General features: G+C 35.7%; 3 protein-coding genes across 4 annotated transcripts; 1 reads left to right on the forward strand and 2 right to left on the reverse strand.

Moving 5' to 3' along the window:
* Positions 1-1121: 1121 nt before the first annotated feature.
* Positions 1122-5373, reverse strand: LOC122396536 (zinc finger protein 800). The gene is made up of 8 exons (XM_043395053.1): positions 5259-5373; positions 4544-4930; positions 3891-4166; positions 3676-3817; positions 3333-3473; positions 3059-3213; positions 2471-2981; positions 1122-2392 (listed from the first exon to the last, which is right to left on the reverse strand). Exons 2-8 carry the CDS (start codon positions 4886-4888, stop codon positions 1122-1124), a joined length of 2841 nt encoding a protein of 946 aa, XP_043250988.1. The 5' UTR covers positions 4889-4930; positions 5259-5373.
* A 1177-nt stretch (positions 5374-6550) lies between these two features.
* On the reverse strand, positions 6551-14494 carry LOC122396368 (mediator of RNA polymerase II transcription subunit 14). Its single transcript, XM_043394693.1, has 19 exons — positions 14387-14494; positions 13881-14061; positions 13588-13720; positions 13131-13304; positions 12738-13043; positions 12000-12658; positions 11535-11902; positions 11017-11439; positions 10795-10938; positions 10565-10708; positions 10227-10399; positions 9953-10147; positions 9597-9860; positions 9201-9447; positions 8364-8734; positions 8126-8284; positions 7779-8048; positions 7431-7694; positions 6551-6981 (listed from the first exon to the last, which is right to left on the reverse strand). Exons 2-19 carry the CDS (start codon positions 14027-14029, stop codon positions 6817-6819), a joined length of 4608 nt encoding a protein of 1535 aa, XP_043250628.1. The 5' UTR covers positions 14030-14061; positions 14387-14494; the 3' UTR covers positions 6551-6816.
* Positions 14495-14791: 297 nt separating this feature from the next.
* LOC122396369 (lysophospholipid acyltransferase 5) lies at positions 14792-22773 on the forward strand. Of its 2 annotated transcripts, none has more exons than XM_043394694.1 (8): positions 14792-15382; positions 16674-16781; positions 17136-17258; positions 19146-19261; positions 20209-20367; positions 20447-20683; positions 20770-21078; positions 21275-22773. In XM_043394694.1, the coding sequence occupies exons 1-8, from the start codon at positions 15298-15300 to the stop codon at positions 21566-21568; spliced, it is 1431 nt and encodes a 476-aa protein (XP_043250629.1). In that variant the 5' UTR covers positions 14792-15297; the 3' UTR covers positions 21569-22773. The 2 variants fall into 2 exon arrangements, with proteins under 2 accessions (XP_043250629.1, XP_043250630.1); XM_043394695.1 differs by lacking the exon at positions 14792-15382 and adding an exon at positions 16013-16360.
* The last annotated feature ends 599 nt before the right edge of the window (positions 22774-23372 follow it).

Raw genomic sequence — 23372 nt, forward strand, 5'->3', positions numbered from 1 at the left:
ACACAGCGGGGTGCCTACGTGGGAAGAGAAAATAGGCTCTGCTCCGAGGATCGAGAGAACAACCCTTGAAGGAAATTTATGACTTCCTTAGCGTTGCCAACATTTCTGGAGTCGATCGACGCTCCTAAGACTAACAAAAGGACAAGGCCTTTTCAAGAGGTTACGTGACTTACAAGAAACTCGCGATTCGTTTCGGGGTCTGCTAATTGGTGTCCTCTTCCTGTTTTCGAGCTCTACCCAAGATCTTTCCCACGCGTGCCACCAGCATCGCGCATCCTTAACAATATTCTCTCAATCACGCATAACCATCCGCTTTTGAATTTCGCTCCTAATTTACCTATCGATTATTATATTTCTGGGGCTACGTTCGCGTGGTCACGCAACAATGGACACTCGTGGGAATTTTGGACGTGCTCACTAGAATTTAGCTTTCTGCCATAGATGTATCTTTGGCGCAAAAAGAGGTGCATGTTGGAAATTCCCGTGTTCTGTATACAATTGAACTTTCTACTTCGAATGCTCGCCAATCACACAAAAATTAACTTATCTAAGATCCCCTACGTATTTCTCTAGCTATACTCGTGTAGATTAAGAGGAAATTTTTTGTGTTTGTCTATTTCCCTGTAACTTCCTTGAATTTTGTTCCTTACTGGGATCCAACGGTACCTTACATTCTAGTTAAGTGTATACGGCAGTGATCACGCGCTCCAGTGCGCATGACCAATAATTCCCGCGAATTTCATCACTTGCTGGAGGATACTGTAAAAGGCGCGAACGCCATAGAAGATTATCAAATCTTTATTGAAAGTTTTTCCTTTTTCAAAATCCATCTTGCACCCAATTTTACTCCACAACGAAGCAAATGTAAAACTTGCTCGACTTTGGTAGAGAGGGAAAGATATCAGTTTCATAGGAAAGCTAAATTAATTTGTAGAAAAAATAAGACGAACATTTTTAGGTGATCCTATTTAGCTGAAACATATTTGTATATTACAATATACATGCTTGTATAATAATAATTACAAGTAATTAAAACTCCTACTAAGAAATCGAAATTTTACACAACGAAGTAATTATATTGTATAAAGACCACACTATCTTTTATTATTATACACATTTAACTACCCATGACACTGGGAAAACGTATGGTTACTCTTTAAACCGCCTCTGTTAAACTTCATCTCGTATTTGTCTATAGCACTGTTGTCGCACAGAATCGACACTTCGTTGTTTTCTAAAGATTTAAAACGTTTCGGTAATTGTTCATCGTCATCCAAATTATCTTCCTCCCGAATCAACGACTTTTTCACAAGTGGTTTGTTGAAAGGTTTCACGATCAAACCATCCTTTCGGAGCGCCACGTCCTTACGAAACGTCACTTCCTTTAAATCGTAAATGAAATCTTTGTTCAGTGGTTTGATCTTATTCCGAATGGGGCGCTGAGGTTTCGAGCTATCGTGCAGGGACGCGATGTCCTTTTCCTTCGAATCGGAATCTTTCGATTGCATTTCGCCGTCCCCTTTATTTTGCAATTTTACCTGGGACTGTTCCGAAGACACGCTTTCATTCGTTTCCACTTCTTTCGTAGAACTTACTTCGGACGATCCAAAGATAACTTCCATCACCATTTTTCTGAGCTCAGGATCCAGTCCCGAAGTATTCTGGCTTTTAATGCCATTACTCAAAGACTCCTCGATTCCCTCGGTGGCGTCTACTGTTTCTTGAAACGCGGCCAAATTTTCATCCACCGCTTCTTCTTCCGTTACATCCGCTGCTTTTCCTTCCGTTTCATCCGCCACTTTCTCTTCCGCTTTCTTTTCCGTTTCATCTACCACGTTTGCTTCCGTTTCGTTTGCTACTCTTGCTTCCGTTTCATCGTCTGCTTTTGTTCCCGTTTCGTTTACTATTCCCGTGTCCGTTTCATGCGTTGCATTCGACTGCACATGAATTTCCGGATCTTTATGCCCTGGAGAGATACTAATTTCCACAACTTCCGGTGTACGAAACTGCTCTTCCAAGTTAGTTATATCCAACGTTATATCTTGTTCAGACGTATATTTATCGTCTGGTATTTGAGATATCATTTCTTCTATAATAACACGGTTATTCTGAGCATTGTGTTCTTTATTACAGTGTGCAACACAGTCACACTTAACGAAACATTTAAAGCTACAAAGTTTACACTGATAACGATTCCAACCAATGTGAATGGCAGCGTGTCTTCTTAAATTATTCACCGAAGGGAATTTTTGTTTACATAAAAGGCACTGCAGTTTTTGAAGATTCACTATCGAGGCTACCTTCATTTCCATTGCCAATACATGATCCACTTTTTCAGTTTCCGTTTCTTTTTCAACGGTTACTTTCCCAGGCATTACTCTCGTACCGTTATCTGAAAAGAAAAGCTTCACTTTGTAGTACACGTTTTATAAATAATATTAAATTGATAAAACTGGTCAAACAAAGTCACCTATATTGGTGATCAATCTCTTCGCGCTGTCCTTGTTTTTTCTTTTCTTACTCCCAACGTTAGTTTTACGGGTGTTTATATTAGTGTAGACGATTTCTAAAGAATTCGAGGCATTATTTGTAGAGAAATGATTCTGTTCATCCGCCTCTATTTTATCCTCGTTCGTCGTGGGAACCGTTACATTTTCACTGACTTTATCCTGTGAAATTGGTTTTCCATTTTCTAACATGTCCCAGTCAACTTTGCTCAGACTGGCAACAGCTTCCACGCGAATAGGTGTCTCATTGCTATTGCAAATTTCTGAAGACTCCAAAGCAACCACGACGTTGCTCGAAATACAGTCCGGCGAAACTTTATTAGTCTTTCTTATTTTAGATATATTTCCATTGGCTGCTACACGTTGATGACAATATTGCGAATGAGCAGACAAAGCTGCCTTTCTATCAAACCGTTTCCCACAACCACCGCATCTTTGCAACGCTGTATCAGATTCTAAATGATTCATCCACTCCTATTAAAATACCGAGTTTTTCCCAAATTAACAATACTTTAACAGGAACCAACGAATTACTATATCAATCGAGATACCTGTGTTTCATTAATTCGGAGCGGCGCTCTGCTCAATAAATTTTTATTAGCCTGCTGCCTTTCCAGATCCTCGGCGGCAGTTGTATCTTTGATAAATGCTTTCTCCTGAATCTGCGATCTGAACTTTCGCACTTGCTCGTTCGACTTCCTGTGGACTGTATTATTTTTATCAATATCAAAAGCTTGCTCAAAAATAAAAATTTCGAATTACTTTCAAATTTTATTCGGACCAGTGTTGCTTTATGAGTATTACATTATTTAATTTTTTAAATACCTTTGAAGAGATGGCGATACACGCTCCAAGTGTTCGCAAATGTACTGGAACAACAAGGGCAAGGATAGCATAATCTACGAGACGTGTGCAGTGTTCTCGTATGAACTGCCAATGTCTTTCTCGTCGAAAATTTTGCTCCGCCTAACAATCGAGGATGGCCAGTAATGAAATAAAAAATTGTCACGATTAGTAATTATTTTAAAATTATGGATAATTAGGGATAAACGATAACAAGCATCTTCGATACTTTAGAAATTACAGGTGCTAGAGAAACAGTCGAGTTCAACAAATATTTTAGACTGTTACAGTTAATAACGGGTATTCAGAAATAATTACAACGTACATGTAGAACAGTTGAGTTCTGTTTCACAAATCTGGCCACTATCTTCGTTGCTATTGTTCTTTTCTTGAGTAGATTGCAAAACTTGTCCATCCGGGCCTAATACTGCAGTTTGTCCACTTATCATGTTTTTTAACTCCATTGCCTAAATTGTATTACGTATTTATAGCGTTATTTATTCCTTAACTGCTTTCATTTTTAGTTGCTTATAATTTCACCTGCGTTTTCATTAGATCCACATGATTCGGTGTCTGGACCACAGACTCGACGGTCTGATAAACCGCAGAGGGATTCGATTGCACAGTCTCGAAACAAGGTTGCTGTACATGACTATGAAAACTTTCTGTTTGTTTCTTCTGTAACATATTAATGACAGAAGTGAGATCTTTCTTTTGCTCTTCTTTAGGAACTTGACTTCTCAAGATCCTATTGTTTTCGCTAGATTCTTGAGATATTTTCTCTGGTCTTTGTACATCTAATTTACTCGTCAGAATCTGTAACACAGTTAACGTCTATACATGTAAAGTCTGCATACGCATTGAAAATCAGAATATACAATGAGAACATTGTCAAACGTGTATTAATAATTATATGTTTATTATAAATAATAGGCTTCTTAACTAGACTTGAAAAATTTGAACGTAAACTGTGGAATAATTACAGAAATATTGAAGAAGGTTTGAAGAAATGATTACATAAAATAAATTATAATGTATATGTGTCCTATTCTATGATAAATATATTAATTTACTAATTCATATTATACATTATGTGAACAGCATTAATGAAATAATTGCAATAAGAATTACAACAAAATTGGTACCGCCTAAATGCCTTATCTTAGTACAAAAATACACAAAGCAGAACGTACAGCATCGTGATTCGTTGAAGAATTTCTATAAAACGTGACGTCAAACTTTTCTTTACAATATATTCTTTTATGAGAGACGAAGTTAACCAGGCTTCTGAAGAGGCTTCGACATATACGACACTCGTATATCAAATCGCATTCGTACGCCAAAATGGATCTAACTTCATCGCTTCCGGTTTCTAAAACTTTGCTCACACGATACAGAGACGACACGCTCGTGTCTATCGGTGGACGTAGGTGCGACAAATCTGGATTAGTAGGAGCAGCTTCTTTAGAAGGGAATTTAACTCTTCCAAATTTGCCATTGTGTTTTTTGGCTTTTGCCTTCGCTTTCATTGATTTCATTTTTTGCAAGCGTTGTGCATCCAATGTATTATCTTGTCAGAACTGAAAAATTTAGCGATTCATAAAATTATGTAAGCTTTGCAACAAGGAAATAAAGTAGAAACCAGCGAACAGAGATAAATTTAGAAATTCTATAGAGTAATGATTTATTGTGAGATACAAGGGAAAGAAGTTGGATCTTAAGGAAGAATGAAATTAAGAGAAATACGATCGCGTAACTAAAAGCAACATCGAAACGATTAAAAGATTACGCTTCGGAAATATAGTTTGAAACTGATTATTAATTCTCTGATACACACTGAATGTCAGCAGATTGAAAAATATTACAAATTTGAAATTGAAACTAGAAATGAATACAATATAGAAGTACCGTCTCTCCTGCATTTTACTGCATAAAAATGTGTTTTCACTTTTTAAATTTCGAAATTATATACGAAACAGAGTGCTAGGTCTTAGAAACATATATTAGAAATTAGTTCTTTCACGGTAAAATCACGCAATTCAACTTTTATTAAACAAGACAGATTCACGATCTTGATCGGGCTATGACCTATGATACCTCCATTATTCCGAAATCTAGTAGTTCTTGGCTCTACCGTTACCATGAAACAGTAGCATGGGCAGCACTTCCATCTCATGAATACATAAATAAATATTTTTGAACATTCAATTTTTTTTGTGGATTGAATATTCCTTGATATTTAGCTAAACATTCGTACAATTTACAAAGATTAGAAATCACTTAAAAAACAAGTTATGTATGGGATATCCAATTTTTTTTTTTTCTACAACTAGCATGAGGTTATATTACCTGAATTTTTGAGGGATTTAAAAATTTTAGTATGCGCATATTTATTATTATATAAGATAAAGATTAAATGTAAATATAGACATACCCGACAATTACAGTAAACACAGTACTATAATAAATATTTTTTATGTCATTTAATGTAAGCGATACAAATGAGTTTATGATGGTAAATAATAACTACAGAAAATATTAATTTTACATACACTTAAATGGTGGTACCAATTAATGGAGTTATATCATATTTCTTGAATCAAAATAATTGATACTTTTCTATTGTAAAAATACAAATTTCATGATAATTATCATTTATGTCTAAATTTTCAGTATTTCAAGCAATACATTTTAGATAATTACTTTTATTAATTCTCATCATTTTTTCGTTAATTTTAATAATTTTTTGCATAGTGAAACCATGGGCTTCTTTCAAGTTACAATCTCAAACTAATTTGTTACGCAATCAGCTCTTTGATCATAATAGACATAATTCCATACATTGGTAAATTGCAATACTTTAATATAATACATGGTACAGTAATAATTTGTTCCATCTACTTAGTAGTTTCCCTCCTTATCACAAAATTAATCTTAAAGTTCTCATTTTCACTGCCAAAGCAACTTGGAAGTTCCATTCAACCTTAGAAGAATATTTGCACTACCTTGAAACTTTATTACAATAGAATTTGTACTTTTAAAAAGTTTGCGACATGATTCTTCTTACGGTCAGTCACAATGTTAATGAATGCAGGTTTGTACAAAAATACAAGATAAATTGAAAGATAAATGGATTGTATTAAAAGTAAATTTTATTCAGTTAATAAATTACACTTACCTTGTCACGAAACATAGTCCGTCTATTCTTAAATTATCGTATAACACTGTTTCTGTGATGTGTACAAATTTGTATAAACAAAATTTTAGTTTGAAGTTTTTACAGACGTAATGTTCATAGCTAGATTTCTTTGCAAAGCAAACATTTTTACAAGACGACTCTCCTGAAATTCCCCAGAACGGTCCATTGAATAAACAAAGAGATATAAAATGGACGTTGCGATGCGACTCAGTTGATCCAGGTCGACGGAGTTGACAAACAGAGGGGATTCGGAGAGTAAAGCATATCCTATTGAGGCGGTCCACCCATTATTCCCATCTGTGGCATACTTTGGATCCCGTATGGGCCTTGCGCGGGGCCCTGGTTTCCAGCCATAGGAGAATGTAACTGCATCGCGGGGCTTTGAATTTGCTGTGTCGGCGTTACCTGTCCGCTAGCTGGCGACGGAACCACCTAAACATACCAAATTGTATACATATTTGCATCTTCAGATGAGGAATTGAAGTCGATATCTGCAACGGTTTTGGATAAAACAGCTTCGTAACACCTTTATTCAGACCACATTGTATATACAATTATTTTTACATTATACTACAATATTGTAAAATATATTGCACGCGCAGATTTCTTTTACAAATAAATAATACTAAATGTCCGTTAAATAATCACGAGCACGGTGTTGTTAATTATATCTCTATTATATACAGAGTGGTAATCCTTTTAAAACAAACTTTTAAAAAAAGTCTGACAGAAGGTAATGAAACAGGATTTAAATTTAGATATTTGATGTAAATGCTCGAGATATTTTAATGCAAAACATCTTATTTTTTAGCTTAAAATTCATGTGTTCCCTTTGTCAAGTTAGCTTTTTAAGTACGTTATTTGTATAAACATACACTTACCTGAGGCATAACCGGTGGCTCTGACGGTAGAGTCAAATTAGATAACAAATCTAGAACAGCAGGGAAAAGTGAACACTCGGATTGATTTGCACTGTACTCGGCAAATCTCTTTAATTGAAGGGATGCGGCGGCCATCGCGGATGCTGGACTAGGATCACGTTTCTCCGCCAATTGCGTTAAATTTGTGCTAACGTCGTAAACTAATGGTAAAACCAGAGAGGGTGTCTCCCCCTGATATGGTAATCCGATCCTCGTTATTTGCAACTGACGAATAAAGTGTTCGGTTATTAATCACGTTGTTAAAAAATCGAATAAAATCGTATTTCATTTTCGCGAACGTGTACTTACGAAAAAAAGAATTTTATTTCTGCACACAAGCACGGCCGCCATGCCAGTGGGTACGATCGGAGTGCCGGAAGGAGGAATCCTCAAACACCATTGTACATTCCACTTAAGTGTCTGATGCTGCACTAACCCAGGTACTAGTTCTAATCTCATAATTTGTACGAAATCTTTCAGGACGTTAAAAGGAACATTCAACATCCTGCCAAAACCGGAGAGCGTGTTTGGTTTGTACGGCGGAGCTGCTGCTTTCGTGTCAAAGAATTTCTCTATAATCTGCGAAACAAAAAATAGAAGATAAAAGTATATAAAAAATGACAGAATTAAAATAAAAACGACAACAAAAGGATTACTTGTAACTCCTCGAGCGTCCATTGATCCTTATGCTCGGGAAGAGGTTGTACTTTTATATGAAGAGACTGCAAATGCTGTGGATTTAAACCAACTCGGCACTGCAAGCTTTCTACCTTAAATTGCACAACTCCTGGCTCGGTACTGTTGATCGCAGTTAGCTGTTGATATTTTTATAACACATTATGAAAGCAACGAACCAACATTTTATGTAAATGAAATAAAAATTAGAATTCGTACGCAATCATCGGTTTGTATGAATCGTTGAAATTGTCTACGTAGATAGATGCACCCTAAGAATCTTTCCAACGGAGAAAGATCTGGTCCGGAGAGACCGGAAGGGTGCGGGGAGGGGCAACAAAGCAGTTCCAAAGCTTCGTGGGTAAGCAGCGTGGGTACAGCACCCGCCCAGGAACGTTGTGGAAGCACTCTTGAAATGTGTGTTCCTGCCTTGTGATCGGAAGCTTGAGGGCTGTGTAGAGCAGCGTGTCCTGGACTCTGTGCTGGACGTGCTGGAGATGGTCTAGGTACATTGGGGGATCCTGGCCAATTAGATGCCGCTGGTGAAGCCATACTCTGCGAAGACGGGAACGGGCTCCCGTCTATGTGCCCTAAAATTACACAACGCCATTCATATAAATTTTACAAGATTACTTATCGCCCAAATTTCCACAAATGCAAACGCGTAAAGGACCCCCGCCGCACAGATCTTGTGGAAAATGGCCCCCCGGTTAAATTAGCTGAACTTTTGATATGATGTGGTTCATTGTGTCTTGATGAAAAGTTCCAATGGGCCCCAAACTCGTAAATGGAACTGAGTTTCCGAGATACGGGGGATCAAAAGTCAATAATAACTGCATATTTGAGTGCAAGAAGCACCGTTGTACACTGTCCATTTATTTGACCCCTTAAAACTCAATGGTAGTACTGTGGGGCCTTAAATATTACCCCTTGACCACCTGGGGGCCATCTTCCATGAGATCTGTGCGGGGTCCTTTGTACCTGAAAGCTGCAATAATTCTTTTTGAACGATAGTGATTGCAATTTGAAAAGAGGATACCAAAGTTATATTAGTACCTGTCTGCATAAAAGATCCTGCAGGCGAGTGCCCCACTTGAACATTGCTGCAAGGACCAGGCGATGAAGTGGGCATCAGGCCAGCCGGGCTAGGAACGTGCATTGGATTCAGAGGGCTATTGGCAACCAAACCGGAACTCGGCGAAGGATGTGGCAGCATGTTAGGTGTATTAGGTGGAAGAGACGGCGGCGAAGCCAGATTGAAAGAAGTGGCTGGGCTGCTTCCAAAGCTCTGATGTTGGTTCGTCTAAATCGTTGAAAAGAAATCGTGACGCTGATAACAGTTTAGAAATTTTCCCAGAAATAACATTAAAATTGTTATATAGAATTCCTTGAGGAGTCGTTCTAGTTATGAACTTTTAAAAATCCTTATTTTTATTTTTAATCCTATTTTACCTGCGATATATTGGTAGTGTGTGGGCTGGCTGGAGTATGAGGATTGCTGCCAGAAGGTGGCGTAAGGGGTGGATGAAATCTCAAGCCATCCCTTTGTTGAGCAGGCGATTGTGGTCCACTTCTATGATGGCTCAGGAAACCTACATTTCCACTACCGCTGCCACCGTCGCTGTCCATTGTTACAGGGGATGGAGGATTGTCGTCCTCCGATTGAGATCTTCTACGGAACACCGCGCTCTCGTCCACGTATTTCGACAAAAATGCCTAATCGTACAGAGATCATTACATAACGCTATAAGCGACAAGATGAATTATAGAGAATACTATGTGCAATTCTTTTAGAAACTTCTGTTCACCTTAAGACCTTGCGTCGGGGTAAATTCATCTACGACGTAGCTTCTATCGAAGCGACTGTACGCTCCGTCTCTCAAACTCACTAAACCACCTCCGCGTAAACGTAGTTCCAAACAGTACATACCCTGATACGCAATTCTAACTAGAGTCACGCATTGCGGCATGATGGTAAAGGTTTGTACCGGTACTTGAGGTCGCTGCGATAAAGTGTAATTTAAAATTAGAAATAATAATATTAAATTAATTTTGTTTATATAGCTTGTTTTAAAGTCATACCGAATTGTACACGCAAAGCTGTGGAATAGTTGGCAGTTTACTGATCGACGTAAGAGGATGAAACGTTTCGTGAAGAATGTGTGTAAGTTGTGCTAGATTTCTGTGTCTGTTCAAATGAGCCTCGAGTTGTTCCTTCATTATCGAATGAGCGTTAATCGTAGTGCTCGTTGGACCTGTATAATTAGAAAAATACATTTGTTATTCATTGTAAAAGTAATTCACTAACAACATACAGTAGTGCCCACTTAAGTGTCCAAAGAGTGTCTGAAAGAGGACACCATGTATACAATGTATGGCCACTTAAGTGGGCACTACTGTACTTGTAGAACGACACTTACTTTTCCCAAAGATTAACTTGAACGTTTTATCGATCGTGTTCCATTGTACGGTAACGGTGGCTCCCCGATTTGGACCATAAGTTAAGACTAATTTACTATAGTTATATGACTTCACGCTGATCATATTACGCAGACTGTATTTTTCTGAGTTACATAAAAAATAGAATAAATTATTATCACCCTGTGTACATCGTCGGTAGATATAATTTCAATAATGTTCTGTAACATACCCATCTTGTAGTATTCTGCCAAATCGTGTATTATGGAATAGAGGTGTACAATTTGCGCCCAATCGTTGAGCAACGCGTCTACCGTGCGTGACACGGTATCCGCTGTTCCCATTTCGTATTGGAAATATACAGGTCTGCGTAGCCCTGATACAAATCATACAAGTAATCAAGGAACTACCAAAGGAGATTAAATGTATTAACTTGAAAAATTGATGATACTACCTTGTTCTTTTGGGTGACTGCTGGATAGAGGGCTGCTGTAAAACACGAACTCGGCCATCCACGTTTTGGCCATACCTTTACCCTGGACTCTGATCGAAACGCTCAGCAATCTTTTAAGAAGCGCGTACCACGCACAGTCGGAATTTGTAACGCCAGAGGGCATAGGTAACTGAACCAGTTTCAAAACTAATGCGGTAGCATTTGCTTCCACTTGAAGCCCTTGATGAGCTATGTCCCTTCTGGTTAATTCTTGCGCCAGCGTTACGAAAGGTATCCTTTCGTCGCAAAGGGCAACCACGTGCGCCAGCTCTGGAATAAAGTACGCGGGCTGCTTGGACCTTCTGTTCTGCAAGGTGGCGCTGGTGTCGGTCCTCCCGCTGGGCCCGGTGCTTCTGCGTTTCACGCTGCTTGCTTCTGTAGCTTCTGTGACATATTGGCTAAAGCTTTTCATTTCGTTCTTCTTTGAAACAGAATGGTAATATCGATGTACTACAATAACAAATAATAAAGAAACTGACCGCTATCGACGCTGGTAAAAGGACCATGGGTTATCACAAAAGTGTCGAATTCGATCAGACTCTGAACTTTCAAATACATTTTTGGTATTTCAGTTTCGATACTGTCATCGTGTGGATCGTCCTCTACGGAACTGTGCTTCACCACCGCGAGATGAAACGAGCATTCGATCTCGCACGACGACGTCTCCTTCTCTTTAAACGCCACTATCAAGATCACAGTAGGATGACGATGGAGCTGAACGAACATACGGTGTCTACTGATTTTAGACATAGGATGATCCGGGTGATGGAGAACCGGCAAACGTTCGTGGGAAGTCGCTGGAAGGTGCTGTAGCGTTTTCTCACACCTTCTTTGCGTTATCCAAAATCTGCAACGTATTTTGTGCAACGATATAGAAAAAGAGAAACAAAAAATAGGAATAAATGTCAAATAAAGTCGAGTAAAAAATTGAGAAAAAAAGTCACCTGAGCTCCGATATCAAAGATGAAAGACGTGAGTGGTCGCCGTTTAAGGCAGCAGTTAATTCGGGAACCAAAGGTGCCTTGTACTGAGGTACATGGCATTGCAACATTCCTGTATGAGTATCGACGGTAACTAGAAGATGTTCCGCTCTCAAACAAGGTTGCAAAATTGGAACGGAGAGAATTGCAGGCGATCCGGCCAAAGTGCACTCGACGTCTTTTAACATTGTCTGTAACTCTTGTTTTAAATCTAATAACCTACTTCTGGTGCGTATATAAATTGTATGCACTAACAAACATTCCATCGATAACTGGTCGGACCTGATTGCTCTGTCCGCTATTTCACTTTCCTTGTTGCCTAACGATGGAACGTGTACTATCGCAAGAGATCTAGCTGGATCGTGTTGATCCACCTGTACCGTCAGCTTGTATCCCAATTCCGATCGAGGATCTTTGTTAGTCAGTTCTCTCCAGTACGATACAGAAAGACATTTCCCCGGTGTATATTCGTCCACGTGAATGTGATCATCCAGCCTGTCTCTTATTAATCGCAGTGTTTGGGAATAAAGTACTTCCAGTTGAAGGGACTGACAGAAATAATGCAATATGTGATAAACTTCGGATAACGGATTTGAACTCTCTGCCAACCTCGATTGAACCACCTTGCAATCGAAAGTACTTATTTCAATGACAAACGATTAATCAAAAAAAAAGTATAGTAATTTATAAAAACATTATTACTTGATGGACGTAGCGCGTTTGCAACGGATGCACTAAAGCTTTGCCGTCTCCTGTTTCTCTGTCTGAAACCAAAATTTCCAATTCAAGCAATCTCCAGGGTACGGTCGGTCCATCTCCCATAACCGTAAGCGACACTGAAAACTCCTGCTCCACAAGAAACGTTACTCTTCCTGCTTCGATCTTCAAGTTACGCATCTGTGGAAGCAGATTTCCAGTTACTAATCTGTGTTGAATGACTTGATTTAGTCTCTGAAGCGTACTTCTTTTCTCCGCAGGCGTGATTGGATCTGGAGGAACAATTCTTTCCTATTAAAAGAAGATTTGTACGACCAGCATTAAAATTAAAATGACTTTCATCGGTATAGTGATAGATGTTTGATAAGTTAAAATTACTCTTATGCATGCCGGCAAACGACTGTACGTTCCAGTTGTCAAAACTTCCACCGCGGCAGGAATGTGGAAATTAGGCAACCTAGCATGTACTAATGTTTCTCGAGCCATTCGTGCAAGCATATCGGCCGTATCGACAAAAAGTAGCGATTGTTTATCCAAGAAGGCCATTATGTGCTACCAAAAAAACCTTCGTTCCAGTCATTCAATAATATAAGCTTATATCAATAACAGTAGTGCCCACATAAATGACATGATACATTGTATATATGGTTTTGGGTGGCCAGCTATTGCGTCTCACTCTCACTTATCCTCTTTTCTTATCTCCGTTGAATTCTGAGAAGTAACCATGCCCACATAAATGATCGCGGCCGGCTTGGTCAATTATGTGGGCAGTACTGTATATGAAAGTATCTGTGTAATACAAATGTAAATGAGAAAATATTCATTTTAAAAATACCGCAGATTTGTCAACTTTAGAAGCACTGTTGGCCCATTTAACCAATGCTAGTAATCGTACGTATAATTGTCTAGTTCTAGCAGAGAAGTTATATATCTCTATTTTACGTTCCATGTCCGTTTTCCTAGGTAATCTGTAAATATATATTAAAACTTCTTAGATACTTTGGCCACATCAAATTACTTTTTCTTACTGTGTCTATTAATTTAATCTATGCTATATTTTGATCTTGTTTAGATGTATCTTAATAATATAATAACGTAAAAGTATCTTGACACTATAAAGATTCTTACAATTCAGCTAAAACTGTAAGTTCGTGATAAGTGCGTTGTATGATAAAATCAATAAGCATTCCAAGGGAAATAGAACCACCGCGGTTTCCTTCTTGCGGTATATTGTTGGTAACTGGAGTTTGATGACCCTCTAAAGGCACTGGAGCCATTTTGTGCCTTATTTTAATTAACGTATCTAAAACTTACAAATTATTTATGATTAAATTAAATGGTATGAAACTTTCTTATCGATAAAGGTATTTTATTTAAATGGTATATAGAATACACGCACAGAGAGTGAAAGAGAGAAATTGTGATATTACATGTCTACTCTATTGATATATTTAAATTCACTAAAATTAATTACACTTCATTGCAACAAAAATGGTTATTTGAATACGTATGAATAACACAGAAATTAATTGTATATTTTTACACTAATAAATCTATCGACAGTGAAAGTACAACGGAATTTAATAATATATAAAACAACGTCAGAATATAGTGTCAAATAGGTGTAACCTTACTTCTAATATTTATTATCCAATGTCGGACACTAAACAACGCGATAGTACATAAGTGATAGCATATATCTGTTTCAAACAAATCAAGAACTTAGAAAAGATAGATAGATACGCAGTCGAGAGCCACGACTCGAGACAGTCGAGACTTGCGGTCTCGCCCATACTGCAGCTCACGGGGCATACGCATGCAGCTTGTGTAAACTCGTCGTAAGGCTGCGCGCGCAGCATGGCGGGAGTCGAGAGCGCATCCTTTCTGCGTCTTTGCTTCACTTGCTGTAAAAAACACATCGAGTGAAGATGCGTGGGAGTACGGTGACTGACCGAAGACAAGACTTATTGCGTTGTATTAAAATATATATTCTTTGTCATTGTTATTGTTAAACGGAGTGTAAATTCATTTCACCCGATCACACAACATAACTCGTGGCGAAGTTTGACCGTGTGTTGTAGATAAAGACGAAACCCGCATAGAGACTTACCAAACAGGTCTTCTGTAACGACATTGTAGGGAATTTCTCTTGTTAGTTTTCTTACTTTTCAGCAGTTTGTGTCGAATCGTGACACCATCTGAAGATAAATCTAGCAACAACAAATCAGTATAGATTAAAATAGTATTCTTTTTGACAGAACAATTAAACAGATTAAACTCTTCCTCGCAGAATATTCCTGCTATCTGTCTACTCTCGTTCATCCAAGCTATGCGTCTCTTCCCATACAATTCTCGGTCTTACCAACCAATTACCAAGTTTAACTAAAATTCTGTTGGTTCCAACGATTACGGTGTTGCTTTGAAAAATTACAGGCATATTTGTTAAAATGTAGTTGACAGAACAGAAATTCAATAGAAACATTATAGGATTTATTAAAAAAGTGAAACGATCGATTTGTAAAGATAAGTTCGAAAAGGACCAACAATGTCTACGAGTATATTATCGAGTTTTTCGGAAGCTTTAAATGTATCTGAGGCCGCAGTCCGTCTTCTTATCTCCATTTCACTTGGTAATAAATATAATTAGCAACACATTACATATATTTGATTACATTCATCATTAATGATAAGCGTATAATGTGTACCCTTAATACTTTTTACTTAATCATCGATTGCGTAATCAACATAATCTTGACTTATTTGTTTTGGTCCTTCTATTTTCTGCGATTCCGAGATTTATCTAATTTTTTTTAAACTTGAAATTTGAAGCAAAGTTTGGTCATGTCTGTTTTGGGAAATATTACAAGTTCCATTTAAGTGCTTACGACAATATAATTCCCTCACAAATTGTATAATTAATGACAATGTTGACAGTCATTACAGAAATTGATATTCGAATCGAATTAAATTTTTATTTTTTCCATGTACCTACCATAGTTACTCAATAAATCATTATTATAAAAAAAGAACGAATCTTTTTCTGTGACTTGTGTGGGAATGACTTTAATTATTTATATTAAATAATATTAGTATCTGTGTATTTTTATTTTATTTTACTTTGCTTATTATTACAAGATAAATAAGACGATATTAACGCGTTCGTTGCGAATTTAAATGAATCTAGTAATAAGTATATTTAAGATATTATTTTTTGGTACTGTAACAGGTTTTTTGTAAATTTTTTTTTAAATACATGGAGATGAAAACAGTTTAATTGAAATAGATATAGTTTACTAATTATCACTTTGAAATAATATAGTTCAAAGTTTCTAAATTGCTCTGCATAGAAACACATTTGGTATATTTGTTTCCATTGATGGGTGCTTCAGATTAAAGACCTCTTCTGCACAAACATGTAATTATCCTAAAGTTATTTTGTTTATTTAATTTCTATATAGCTTTCATTTGTATCATAACTTTGTAACTGTAGGTTTGCAAAATGTTAACACAATAAACTATAATAATTCTCACAATAGTAAAGACTATTAATAATAATAATAACAAATTTACTCTTACATTTCTTAGTTTACTATGACAGTTACTCTTAGGTAAGTACTACAATTACTGTTCTGGTTTTATACACTATTGAAAGTAACAATTAGAATTTTAATAATAGCAAGAATCTGTACAATGCAGTTAATGTCTTGTATAGCTTGAAAAATCTAAAGAAAACTGTTACTAACATTAGCAAAATGTAATAGCGATTCAAGAGTGAAAAACAGTTACAGCTGTACTAATATTTGAAATGTAAACTACTTCCGAAACAATGGTTTTGATTATGAAATACTATTTTTAGAAATATGAAGCTTTTACACGTTTCAACAAAATGTAAGGGTGATACAAATATGATTAAACTTTCAGGATTACCCATCGCCCTTCTTCACAGGTATACGCTGTATGGAAAATATCCAGTTTATCAGCATTTATATTTCACAAGTTGCGGGCTTTTGACCTGCTACTGGAATTATGGTAATTATTTGTACTTTGATTTATTAAAACGATAATTACACTACGAAAAGTATTCGAGAAAAACATGTCTTCTGTGTAAAAACTTTGACCGTGTCATTTTTTGTTTTATTTTAATGTAAATAAAATAAAATAAATGTATAGATATAAGGAAATGAAATTTATTGTAGTTGTTATCGTAAAACATGCCTGTAGTTTACTAAATTTCCACGCTAAATATCTTTATTAGTAAATATCTCAATATTGTTGATCTCGCTGATTTAACTTGTACGTGTTACTTTCCATTTTTTAATCGACCAATTTATATTTGCTTTGTTGACAAACGAATGATACAAATAATATTAATAATACTTACAGGGTTTAATACGATTCATTCAGCAGCAGCATTATGCTTGACATATTTTGTCATGAAATTTCTTGGCGGTACTTCCCCGTGCGTTTTCATCACGTTCGTCGTCAATATGACCTATCTTTTATACGGTATGAAAAGATCATGATACGTCGTTCACATTTCTTATGATTAAACCATAAACATCGTTACCGATTAATTTCAATCGATAAGTGTTTTTAAAACGTTAAATGTGCGCATTTAAGTCGTTCTGGTACAATCTCTATGCAAGGTTAGTCGGCAACCATGTCTGGGTCGGTGCAAACCCAGTCTACCATTTTCTTTTACTTTTATCATTTGGGTTTATAGTTCCTATATTACAGTAACATTTTCAAATTAAGAGATAAAAAGATACAAACAAAACACAAAGAACATTATCTACTCTTTGCAATGTATACATAATGAATAAGTTTTTCCTATAGCCTGTATAGCAATTGCAATTTGAGAGATTATTCTGGACATGGGACAGAGCAGACCCAGGCACGGTTCACGGTGGATTAAGCAGAGAATCTCAAATGTTAGAAAGATCAGGACTTGGACCTAAATGCAAGATTTTTTTAAATAAATTCGATTCTTCGGTTTTAACTTTTTTTAACCGATTTTTATATCGATGCAAATCTCGTTTCGTATGGGAAATTCGAGACGATTCTCCACGTCTTCTGCGGTTACTCTGACCGTAGCGTGTATTACGTTTTTGTGAAATGTGATACGTGATATAGTATCGATTATATAGGATGTTTCAAATATATCTCCACTTTATAGAATAAGTGTTTTCTGAATCGTATTTATATGTTAAAACATTTTATCAACTATGTCTCGTACAAATCTCTTGATACATACAACACTTATACATGTATGTATATAAAATTTCGACAATTTCAACACGTAATTGGGCGGTGTAAATATAAATTTGAAAAAATGGCGTTAAAGTGAAATAAATATACGAAGAAAAAAGTGAAAATTTTAATTTTTAAATAACCGAATATTACATCAAATTGTATTTAATTAAAATATACATTACTTTAATATATTCTTTGGTCAAGAGCGGGGGATAAAAAAGACCGCGAACAAGAACAAAAGTTTTTAAAACTTTATGCTAATAACTAACTACTGTTAGCTGACTTTACGTTAGTCCTATAAATGTTAGTATCGTTATATTACTTAAATATAGTATAATACATGTTCTTTATTTGTTTCGCCATGGTACAAACTACGAATAATTTGTTAAAAATCCAACTTGTGAACTATGAAGTAAGATTGAATTTCTGAATTTATTTACAACAAGAGATCGCGTTAAATGTTAATGTCTTACGTTGGGTTATTTATTATGTGTTCGTATAAAATCTTTCACCTTTGATCGTGAGAAAGAAATCGCATAAAGTTGTTTCACTAATGTTTTGCACTGTTTCACTTAGATTCGATGTAACAGTCGGGGAAAATATTTTACAAGACGATTCTTCTCGACGCTACGAGCGAAGCAATACTGATTGCTCGGAGCCGCGTTCGCCTTTAAAGCCCCGGTGATACTAAATGCAATTTGCCTCGAGTTATACAATATACCGGGTGACTCGTATATCGCGATCGTTTAACACTACATTTACAGAAACTTATAAATTTCATGGATTTCACGCTTCACATTTAATGTCACGGAATCCATAAATATTATTTGTTGGGAATTTACGTTGAATTTTATTTGTTTATGGGTTTCAATGAAACTAAGTTCAATCGGCGTTCATGAATCTAAAGTTATTGAATTTGTACCGTTACGTTGACACGATTTCTTAGAAACGTTTCTCAGAGAGTGTCAACGTTTCAATTTGTCTAATGATTTTAGGGCAATTGCTAGCGTGTTCGTGTATTCTGCCTTGTTTCTCGCGATATGGACGAGCGTACTGTAAACCAGACAATGGTCGTTGTTTATGTAAATGCAAAAGTAATTTGAAAGTCAAAAAACTAATGTTTGTTTCTATCATTGACAGGATATTACACAACTAGTACATCCGATTACGATATAAAATGGACTATGCCCCAGTGCGTGTTAACTCTGCGGTTAATTGGTCTTGCATTCAATTTATTGGACGGCAAAAGCCCCGAAGTACGTGAAACATAACGTCTACTGTAGACCAACGGTTCTCAAGCTCCAAGTCTTAATATATGTTTGTTCGTTCCTAATGAAATTCTCTTGAAAATTATTTAAAATACTTTGAAATATACAGGGTGATTGACCAACCCTGGGAAAGATTTTAATCGAAGATTCTAGAGGCGAAAATAAGACGAAAATCAACAATATCAATTTCTTGACCGAGGCTTCGTTAAAAAGTTATTCAAAAATTTCGAATCGTTTTGGAAAAATTATTTTCGATTGCAGGGGTCAATTACAAACATTTTTGGTCAAAAGACATACCCCCGAAATCCTACGCAGTTTTGAAAAAAAAATTCGAGTAGGTGTTGAAATTAAAAAATTTCAAATTGTTCTGGAAAAAATATTTTCAGTTGCGGGGATCAATTACAAGCATTTTTGGTCAAAAGACATACCCCCGAAATCCTACGCAGTTTCGAAAAAAAAATTCGAGTAGATGCTGAAATATTCGACAAAATTAATAAATTTCAAATTGTTCTGGAAAAAATATTTTCAGTTGCGGGGATCAATTACAAGCATTTTTGGTCAAAAGACATACCCCCGAAATCCTGCGCATTTTCGAGAAAAAAAATTCAGTAAGGGCGGAACTTTAAATGTTAATAACTTTTTAACGAAACCTCCATCAACGAATTGTTATTCTTGATTTTCGTTCTATTTTGGCCTCTAGAATCTCCCATTACAATTTTTCCCAGGATATTTATTCATCGTCTATAACGAATTTTAATATTAATATATTCCATTATTTGCGAATATTATTATCACAAATTATGTCCGAGTATAGATTGAGAACCGCTACCATAGACACATAACGGTGATTAAATAAATAGAACGGTAAAATCGAACGTAAAAAAAAAGAAAACAATGAAACGACTAAGAATAATTAAGAGCAATTATCGTTTTAGGAAAAATTGTCTGGTTCGCAAAAACAAGTGGCTTTGAAAACGCAACCAACATTTCTGGAGGTTGCAGCATTTACATATTTTCCAGGGTCATTTCTAGTCGGACCACAATTTAGTATGAAAAGGTACCTAGACTACGTAAATGGACGACTTATGGGCGACGTAAGTTACATTAAAATGTTAAAAATGATTTTATACTACTTTAATTAGTATCGCTACTCTAAATTTTTTGCGTTTTTAGAATTTTAACAAAGACACTGTTCATTTACCGGATTGTGTAATTCCTGGTATTTATCGAATGTGTATGGGATTGGTATACATCGTTCTTTTCCAATTAGGATCCATGTTCATCACGGATCAGTATTTGCTAAGTTCAGAATTCCAGGAACACACTTTCTTAAAACGACTTCTTTTCATTGGAATTTGGGGTCAAATAAGTCTTTATAAATATATTTGTTGCTGGTTACTCACCGAAGGGGTAAGAAAAGGAAAACGATCATAACTATTAATAATTAATCTTAATAATTTATTCTATGTTATAGAAAGTGATTTCTGTTATATTAGGTCTGCATAATCTTTGGTATAACGTATAATGGAAAAGATGAGAAAGGTCGAACTCTATGGAATGGTTGTGAAAATATAAAGTTGTCAACTTTTGAAACAGCAAGTCGATTTAATCATTATATCATGTCATTTAATATAAACACCAATAATTGGTGCGCAGAGTACATTTACAAGAGGATGAAATTTTTGGGACATAAATTGTATAGTCAGTTTGCCACGTTGCTTTTTCTCGCAGTATGGCATGGATTACATTCGGGATATTACATATGTTTCTTTCTCGAGTTTATTATAATGTATGCAGAGAAAGATGTAAGTGTAATTTCATTTATACGTTAATCTAATTTTTTTAAATTCAATCGGTATAAATATTAACGAATATTGTTAAAAATGCATGTTGCTGATATTTCAAACTATTTTCATTTCTTCAAAAAGTTTCATTTACAAGGCATTTATTGACAAAGGACTCGTACGACATTAAAAAGGTTTCCTTTATTATTTCTTTCAGTTGACTGAAATATTGGGGAAGCAGGAGAAATTACAAGGCTTATTAAAAGCTCATCCCGAGCTTCGAATTTTGTTTTGGATAGTTACAAAAATCTACACGTTTACTTTTATGGGCTACTGTCTTGTCTCTTTCGTTTTGTTATCATATCCTCGTTACCACCATGTTTATTCTTCGGTTTACTACTGCGGTCATGTAATATATATATGTTATCCAATTATTTCTATATTAGTCAAGAAATTCCTTCTTAAAAAGTCTTCGAACAAATTGAAATCGACGCACAAATTTGTAAGATAATGATATTTTTTACTCTATTGTTTTGTGGTTGCGAATAAAGAAATTTTCTTGCGTGGAAAGTAAATAAATTGTCAAATATTGTTAAATATATATATTGTTATATTGTTATATATATATTTAAGTAATAAATATATATATAAATTATAGACCTGTTACAGTAGTGCTCACTTAAGTTATCATAATGATTAGTTATCAGAATTCAATGGAGATAAGCAAAGAGGATAAGTGAGATACAATAGTTGGCCATCCGAAACCGTATACGATGTATCAATAGTCAAATTACGCTTGACAATTGGCGGGGATAACCGTGGACAAATAAGTGGGTAAAAATGTGGTCACTTATGTGGGCACTACTGTATTTGACTACCCGTTTTCACCCAAAGGACCTTATCTGGGCAATAATTTATAATAAACACATATAGCACATGAATGAAACCAATATTTCTGAGTCCTGGCTAATGTTTAATTACTATAAATAATAATCAGTGCAAAAATGTAGCTATTTATCTAGACGATCTCGCGTTATGCGTAGGGAGAAGACATGCCATGTGGCGGAAGTGATAGATATGTAACTTACATAATTTTGCTACCATATGTAGAAGTGATCGATAACATATAGTTTAAAATTACTGTCGTTTAAAAATAAACAGATTTAACAGAAATGTTACACGATTAAACGATCAGAATATACTCGCAGGGCAATCGAACGTTTATTTACACATATTTTGTTTGACCTAACCTTCAATTTCTCGAACAATTATTGATATAATAAGTTCATGCTGCAGAGTAAAATCTCACAATCAAATAGGTATTTTTTAACAAATTCACGAATATTCAGGTTAATGAGTTTTTTGTACAGACAACCGCCACGATCGAAATTTTTACGATGTTCAGTAACTGACTATCGAAACTTGCTACTAATAGTAATAATCGTTTAAAAAATAATTAAATAATGTTTATACGAGAGACATTAGTTAACAAATAAGGCTATTAACTCACCTGAAACGAAACACAGATATATTTCGCTTCTAAATCTTGTATCGAAATCACCGTACGTTTCTTAGAAAAATTTTCGCCAAGAATTTTTGGTGTTGAAACACATTGTATAAAATATTGATTAATGTAATAACTTGTGCATGTATGTATTTAATAACGAAATGAAAATTTCGAAAGAAATGCAAGTTCTTGTTCTCTTTTTCATCTTAACAAACGAGATACACAGACAGACCTCTCACCTAATGGACCTTCGTGGCCCAACTGACTGCCATACCGACCTGAAAATACGGAGGTGATTTTAGCGCCCTCTTCTCATGGATGGCGGTCAGTTGAGGAACTGAATCAGTGTAATAGACAAACAGCTAGTTGTGTGCAAATGCATACGAGTTGAGAAGTATGAATTATTCGCGATTCTTTCACTAGTTAAAGTTATAAATAATTTGCATGTATTAATCAAAATGAATAATGTTAACAAATTCAAGAATCTTGCAATCATTTCATTGGTCCTACCTCATGGCATTTCCTTGGTCTCCACTGGATCGCTAATCTTGATGTCAACCTCATTGTTGACCATCAAACAATGAAAAAAACAAAGGAATTCTAGAAAAGTATAAATACTTTTATTAAAATATACATAGATCGGTTACAATCTTTTTCACATACTAATCAGGAATTGGGATATCGCGCTACTGTGCTCCCTGATAACTCTTAACCAATGTTATCTGCAAGGTTATTGAAGTTGGATCGAACGTATAATAAAACAAAAATTTAATAGTCGAATACGTATGTATGTCTAACACATTAAACG

This window comes from Colletes gigas, unplaced genomic scaffold (assembly GCF_013123115.1).
Source record: "Colletes gigas isolate AHSC1104 unplaced genomic scaffold, ASM1312311v1 Colletes_gigas_Sc00007, whole genome shotgun sequence".
NCBI lineage: Eukaryota > Metazoa > Arthropoda > Insecta > Hymenoptera > Colletidae > Colletes > Colletes gigas.